We start from the raw sequence: 7,617 nt of genomic DNA on the forward strand, positions 1-7,617 counted from the left end.
TGTGTGTGTGAGAGAAACAGAGAAGATAGGAGAGAGAGAGTGTGTGTACTCTGACCCTCTTACCAGCAGATCAATTACTCATTGAGCCACTCGGTCTTCTTGAAGGAGAGCTAAACCAGCACGGTTTGTTTTCAGGTTTCCCCCTCCTTAAGAAAATCTCAATCAGATGAATTTGAAGAAAGAAACCGGCAGTATGGAGCTGGGGGAGTGCACCAGGAACCCGGGCTTTCAGGATGCAGACGACGGTGGCTCGGCGGCGGACACCATCCGCCGCCACTGTCCCCGGGGAGAAGCAGGACTCCACCGCGGTGAAGCTGGACCCGGACGCGGCTGAGGAGTACACGCAGCTCAAACCGTACGCCGGGATGCCCAAGGAGGTGTTGCTGCTGTACTCCTCCCAGGCCCGGTACCGAGTGTCCCGAGAGATCCTGTTCTGGCTGACGGTGGTCTGCACCCTGGCGCTGGTGGTACTCACCGCCACGGTGATCGCGCTGTCGCCGCGCTGCCTGAGCTGGTGGCAGACCTCCCCGGTGTACCAGGTTTACCCCCGGTCCTTCAAAGACTCCGACGGAGATGGGGTCGGAGACCTCAAAGGTAGGATGCTCCTGACCCCCGCTGCACCGGTCATTAATCCTGCAACCCACACAGTCGTGGCCCCCTGACCCTGTGTTATTCTACCTTCAGCCCAGAGAAGGAAACATTCCCTCACACTCAGTGATAACATGAATTTAACACGATTTAAGCCATTGTGAGAGTGGAATGATAGTTATCTTATAGTAGGATGGTACATTATCATTTATTCATTATTGAAGGAAAACGTCTACTTCCAGATCCCTTCCTTATTGTGGTTTTTACTAGTTTGATTTATTCCACCATATGACCCAAATGTTAACTGTTGACAGCATCAGTATTAATACAGGGTTTGCTCTTCTTTGTCCTGGGACTGGTCATTGGGGAAAAAGTACAGCAGTATTTATTCAGTATTCAGTATTCATCACTGTTGACATGTCTCTGGTCTGGCAGGAATTCAGGAGCAGCTGGATCACTTCCAGTACCTGAACATCAAGTCCGTTTGGATCAGTCCTTTCTACCGCTCTCCCATGAAGGACTTTGGCTACGATGTGGAAGATTTCCGGGCCATTGACCCACTCTTTGGGACCATGGAGGACTTTGAAGCGCTCCTGGCTGAAATGCACAACAAAGGTGTGGACTCCGTGGTGGGAGAAGTGATGGTGGATCAACGCGTGTTTTGTCTTGGGGGTTGGCTCAATGGCAGGGTGCATGTCTTTTACTAATCTTTCTGTTTCCACCAGGTTTGAAGTTGATCATGGATTTCATTCCCAATCACACAAGTGACCGACACCGCTGGTTCAACCTGAGCCGGACTGGAGATCCTCATTACAAGGACTACTACATCTGGGCTGACTGCAATGAAACCGTACCCAGACCTAATAACTGGGTTGGTACTTGAACTGTTCTCTTGAATTTGAAATTCAAACAGTTTTCTCTTTATAATGCTGGTGTCGGATGGGTAGTTTCGTAATGTCTACACTTCCTAATGCCCTTTTCCTCAGGTGAGTGTGTTTGGGAACTCGTCGTGGACTTATGATGAAGTTAGAGGACAATGCTACCTGCACCAGTTCCTCAAAGAGCAACCAGACCTGAACTTCAGGAACCCAAATGTCAGCCAAGAGATGATTGTAAGATAACTCGACTGCACACATGGTTTCATTTCTAAAAGCGTTTGTTTTTTTTGGTGACTCGCATGCTGTATCTCAGTGTTGTCCTCATCCCTTTGGTCTTGTCCGCTGCACCACAATCCTGCGTAATATGCAGCAATAATGTGGGATTGTCAACTGATTACACATTAACTTTACAAGGACAGGTAATCCTTGTGTTTTTAACTGCTGCTACACACAGCACATTATACAACAACAGCATGTTTGTACTCAATAGTCCTGTGTTGTAGTTGAATGAAGAGCCTGGTGAAGTTAGTGTAAGATACAACCGTTTTATTACTTGATATTTATTATTTTATTTTAGGATATTATCCATTTCTGGCTGGGTAAAGGAGTGGATGGCTTCCGGATGGATGCGGTGAAGCACATCTTGGAGGCTGCGCACCTAAGGAATGAACCACAGGTGGACCCAAACAAACCACCAGTGAGTGTTACCAATTTGCTCCTCATAACATTTAACCTCACTTGGTACCATTGTTTATCTCTAACGGGCAGCAAATGTCTGCTGGCTTAGTTCTAGCAGCTGTTTGTCCTCACGTTGACTCGACGCGGGCACCAAAGATGGTAAGGTCTGTCTGATATGCCGGCTGAAATGGATCCGTATCGAATGGCGGAGCAGGTGTGACGCTCTGCTACCAAAAACATTTAACCTCGTGCAAGGCCTCAAGCTTCAGCTCCAATCAAATCTAATTTCAGTGACTGAGCTCTGAGGGTGCTGCAGAAGAATCTTTCACAGCTGTAGTCATCGTTTTGGATAAATAGATCATGTTTTTGAGGGGGGTGCTTTGCTTTGATGAGATGGTCAGGTTTAATTTTCAATAACAAGTGACAAACAGTATCCAAAAGGTCTGTTCAGGGAGTAAGGTTAGGAAGAACTTGAAGAGCTCTATTGTGCTCTTATCACCTGGCAGCTCTTCTTCCTCCGAGTTCACAAGATCAAAGTTCAGATTAGTTAACAATCTCAGCTGTAACATCCAGTTATATAATTATATTCTGATTTTATTTAGTGGACTTATATAACGTGTGAGATGTCAGAGTCCAGATTTTAACGGTCTGAGGGATAAAAGCAGCACTGTGGGCAGAAGCTTTGCTTTCTGGAGTAGCTGGTAGAACAAACATAATGCTGCTCAGCTGAGTGGGAGAGTTCGCACTGTACATGATGTATCATTCATCCTTTATCTCTGGCTTAAATGTCAGGATCATCTAGTCCCCTTCTGGAGAAAACACTGTTCTTGGAATCTGAAGGGTTCATCATTCATGCAGATTTAAGCTCCCTAAGAAAGAGTTTTTGTTCCACTGGGGCTGGAGTTATTTCTCACAGAAGGAAGATTAGTAGAAAATAGGCATATTTTGGTGGATTAGCAAGTCACTGGGATTTACTTACCACCGCAGAATAACTCTATAGTACTGACTGACTTGTCTACTTAGTGTTGCGGCAGTCCAGCCAAATTAGAGAACTACTCATTTTTAAGCAATATCCCACGCCAAGCTGTGCTTTGTGGTGACTGATGACTAAACTTAGTATCACTGTTTGGCATTAGATATTTTTTTTATGCATTTACAAAAAGTAGAGTCACAGCTGTGTGTTTATTTGCATATTGAGGATTTTACCACAATTTTATCATATGATTCAACTAATCATTACTGAGCAACTATGTGTGTTATCTTTACTGCTTTAATGACGGTTGAGCTTTAAATTCAGACCCGCTATGTTCTTTACTGGCTGTTTGCTGGATTGTTTGCTCATGTGGCTGCACGTCAGTTTGGTGGTTAGCACGGCTGTCTCTGTCATTATGTCCGTGAATAGATTGATGGCCTGTGTGTGTCGTTTGTGTGTTGTCCCTGTGTTTGACTTACTCCCACACAAAAAAACACACACATTAGGTGTTAGTTTTTAGAGGAGGATTACGTCAATGTGCCTCAATAGAGCTTCCAGGAGTGAAGCAGTTTCCCCGGCTGATTCCCTTAAAATAGTAAACCTAGTGCTTTGCTGTCACATTAGGGCCCAGTGGGTCGAATTTTCCCACAGGTATAATTTAAAAAGACTGCCTGTCTCTTTTTTAATGTATTCTGTATTCCTGTCATCTTTTGTTAAGACTATTACAACACATAATGTCCCAATGAACATTCCTTACACACAATAGTAATCCTTGGTCATTGGCCTCTACGCTTTCCGTATCTGGTTTCTACTTATTTTCCAAATACCTGGCCTGTGACAGGACACCATGCTTTGGCCTGACAAAGGAACGCATTTACACCCACGCTCTCCTAACTCCCAGTGGGCAGAGGAAATTACAGTTGAGCTCTCTTAATGCACTATAGTGGATGATCTCAGGGTGGAAGCTTTTCTATGAATGGACCACTAGTAGCCTACCTTAACAAAATGCAAAACCTGACTCTAACACTACTAACCCAATAGGCCAGAAATCCAATAATAGCCACATCACCTCACATTTCTTTGTATTCATAACACTGCAGGAGTCTGTAACCACAGAGTGGGACCTCTACCATGACTACACCACCAGTCAGCTGGGCTTGCATGACCTTCTGAGGGACTGGAGGGCTGAGATGGACATCTACAGCCGTGAGCCTGGCAGATACAGGTATGGGAGCTATAGCAATACAATAATGCTATTGGACAGGTTGGCACTGGGTTATGTTCTTACTACTTACTTAATACATAGATGTATATAGACATATATAGTACCAAGACATAATTAAGATCCAAGACAATATTAAGATTGTGCAACATTCATTTAAAAGATTTAATATTCCTATTTTCAGATACAAATTTGTATTTTACTATGGCATTAATAAATACTTTTGTTAAAAGCCAATAATCTTGTATAATGGACTGTATAAAAGAGATCAGAGGAACTCACTTGCCGAGTCTTGAATGAAGATCAGTTTGCATGTTATCATACACAACAGGTTCATGGTGACGGAGTCATATGATTACCACGAGGTGGACAAGACCATGATGTACTATGGCACTCCACTGGTTAAAGAAAGTGACTTCCCCTTTAACTTTTACCTGCTGGACCTGCCTCAGAACACCAGTGGCTTGTGGGTTCAACATCTGGTTCACCTGTGGATGTCCAACATGCCCAGGGGACAATGGGCCAACTGGGTGGTGAGTCTCCACACTTACATTTACATATTAGTTTCTTGGCTTCTTTAAAAACGAGAGAGAGATATTGGATTGACTCCAAATAATCAGCCTTCCACAGACATAACTGCAGATTATGCTTGATCTTTTGTTCTCCATTATAATGGTAAGAACCACAAGGTCAAATCAAGACGAGGGGTGGCAAGAGCCACACGTTGTGATATTTGAATGATATGCATGCTGACACCCTCAGATTAGCATCTTTTATCCATCTCAGCTATGGACTGCTGGGTCAGTCTCAATGTTAGTTGGTGTTTCTCTTCCATTTTCTTTCATAACCACAAGATATTTTTATGTGCTATTATTTATTACACAGGCTGTACATTGCTCATCAAGCTTAGTATTAAACGATAGTAGTATCACAAAAACACAAACTTTAACACTGACCTGTTTACCTTATCCTCTGTGATAAGGTGGATCATGTGACTAGATGAGACCAGAAAGAAAATGTGAACTGATTCGGTACACACAATAACATTTAGATGCTATGTGCATCAGACCCTACCACCTACAGATAACTAAGAAAACAATGTGTGCTTCAGTTTCCCTCTGGGATCAGCTACCAATGGATTAGGAGTTCTTCTGTCACAGAGACGTGTTTCCCGTATGAGTGACACTAATTGTCTCAGCATCATTTACTCCTCTGTGACAGCCCACAATATTTCTCCACCTCAGCCAGTCTCACTTTATTTTCATCCTGTATCCCTCACTTTTTAACTTCAGCTTTCTCTTCCATGACACCAACCCTTCAATTTCCCCCTGCTGTCTTCCTTCCCAAGTTATCTCACTCACCTCTCCTCTTGTATTTCTCATACCTGTTACCACTGTTATCAGGTTGGGAACCATGACAGGCCTCGAATTGCCTCCAGTGCTGGTCAGACCTATATTCGTGTCATCAACATGCTGCTGCTGACCCTTCCAGGCACACCCACCACCTACTATGGCGAAGAGATCGGCATGGAGAACATTAATGTCACAGATAGTCAGATACAGGACCCTGCTGGCAAATACAATAAGGTCAGTTCTGTACATACTACTCTGAAAAAAACATTAAATACTGTAATGTCTGCCAAGTGAAATTGGTGTATAAAAGAAAAAGCCTGTTTACTGTATATACAGCCTGGATAAAAGCCCATTAAGTTAAATCACCACCTCTGTATAACCATTTCAACAAAAACTAAATTTAATCTTCACAAAGGTATCGTTTATTTCAAGGTTTGTTGTATTTTAGACTGCATTGGTTTTGTCTTGGTGTAGCTAAGAAACTGGCAACTGATTGTATGTACATTAAAGTGTGTCCATATACTATACATTCATTGTCAAACTGGCACAAGAAGCTGAAATGCCAAAATGATTCCTCTCCTTTCACTGCAGAGTGCCAGTCGGGACCCTGAGCGGTCTCCAATGCAGTGGAGTGGTGACATGAATGCAGGCTTCAACAACAAAACCAACGTCACCTGGTTGCCTGTACACCCTGAATACAAAAGCATAAATGTGGAGGTACAGAACTCTTTTAGTAGTGTTCAACTCTGGACAAACATCTGATCTGAGCTTGTTCAGGTTTACCTTCCTTTAAGATCATGCATTCTCTCGCCACTCTTTTTTGTAGGTCCAGAAGAAAGATGAAAGTTCTGTTCTGGCTCAGTACCGTTTCCTGAACATGCTGCGTCAGTCAGAGCTCCCCCTTCAGCGTGGGTGGTTCTGCTACGTCCACGCTGATGCCAGTGTCTTTGCTTTCCTCAGAGAGCTGGATGGGCTTAACCAAGCTTTCCTTATGGTGCTTAACTTTGGTATAGAATCTGTCGTCACAGATCTCTCCTCTATTCCTGAGTTACCAGACCAGCTGAAGGTGCTGATGAGCACAAACCAAGTCAGTGATGGCAAGGTGTTGCAAAAGTCTCGGATCCTGACAGAAGCAGGGGAGGGTTTGGTGATTCAGTACTCCACCCACACTCGGTTTAATCCCAACCACCCCAGACAGTGCTACGTGTCTGAGAAGGCCTGCTATTTGGGGGCCCTGGACATACTTTATAAATGCTAATATGAATGGGCAATGGCATTCCTTATGTACTCCTCTGTATAGGATTTACGTCAAAAGCTGTAATAAACAGGATCATTGCAGATACATCCACTGTTGAAGTTGTCTTTTCTTCCACTGGTATTGTTAAATATTTGGGCACCATTGTGTCCTCCTAGTTGTTGTGGTCGATGTTTGGGTCATTGTCATTTGATTCCTGACAGCCTTACTATCTCTTCCTCTTGCGTGAAGGCTGAGGAGGGTCCAGGCCCAACTCCGTGTATAGGAATGAGAGCCTGAGGGCTTCCTGTGTGAGAGAGAAAAGACAGGAGACATTTCTCAGTCTATACAACAGTCTCAGAAATAATTGAAACATATTGAATATGTTCTCAATGTCAGTAAAGTGTTGGACTGAATTCAGGTCCCTGAAGAACGAGCTGAAACTTTTAATCATTTTAACATTTTAATTTGGTGAGTGTATTTTTATGTAACCTTTGTTACACACAATATTTTACACTGGGGCTTTAAAATGTCTTAACACCATTGTCACTTTTCAGCATGGCTGTGCAGTGGATTTAAAAACAATTGTCAACAAGCAAAAGTACTTATTGAGGATAAACAAATACAACAGATTTGCCTTATTATAGGTGTCTTTGGACATGCACATTTAAAAAGCTTGACTTTAAAAAGTT

At 43.3% G+C, this 7,617-nt stretch overlaps 2 protein-coding genes across 2 annotated transcripts in view; one reads left to right on the plus strand and one right to left on the minus strand.

The window, feature by feature from the left end:
- The first annotated feature begins 166 nt into the window (after window positions 1-166).
- On the plus strand, window positions 167-7,035 carry slc3a1 (solute carrier family 3 member 1). Its single transcript, XM_035663703.1, is given in 11 exon segments — window positions 167-265; window positions 267-594; window positions 1,024-1,203; window positions 1,314-1,459; window positions 1,575-1,700; window positions 2,044-2,163; window positions 4,218-4,342; window positions 4,671-4,872; window positions 5,743-5,925; window positions 6,283-6,408; window positions 6,518-7,035. Coding segments are annotated over 11 exon segments (2,067 nt in total). The 3' UTR covers window positions 6,950-7,035.
- A 3-nt stretch (window positions 7,036-7,038) lies between these two features.
- Window positions 7,039-7,617, minus strand: part of prepl (prolyl endopeptidase like) — a 7,046-nt gene continuing 6,467 nt past the window's right edge. Inside the window, exon 15 of the mRNA XM_035663702.1 lies at window positions 7,039-7,232. Coding sequence (XP_035519595.1) covers window positions 7,155-7,232 — 78 coding nt within the window. The 3' untranslated portion in view covers window positions 7,039-7,154. The remainder of the gene's footprint in view (window positions 7,233-7,617) is intronic.

Source organism: Morone saxatilis, unplaced genomic scaffold (assembly GCF_004916995.1).
Source record: "Morone saxatilis isolate NCDOM2014 unplaced genomic scaffold, NCSU_SB_2.0 Contig19, whole genome shotgun sequence".
Classification (NCBI taxonomy): domain Eukaryota; kingdom Metazoa; phylum Chordata; class Actinopteri; family Moronidae; genus Morone; species Morone saxatilis.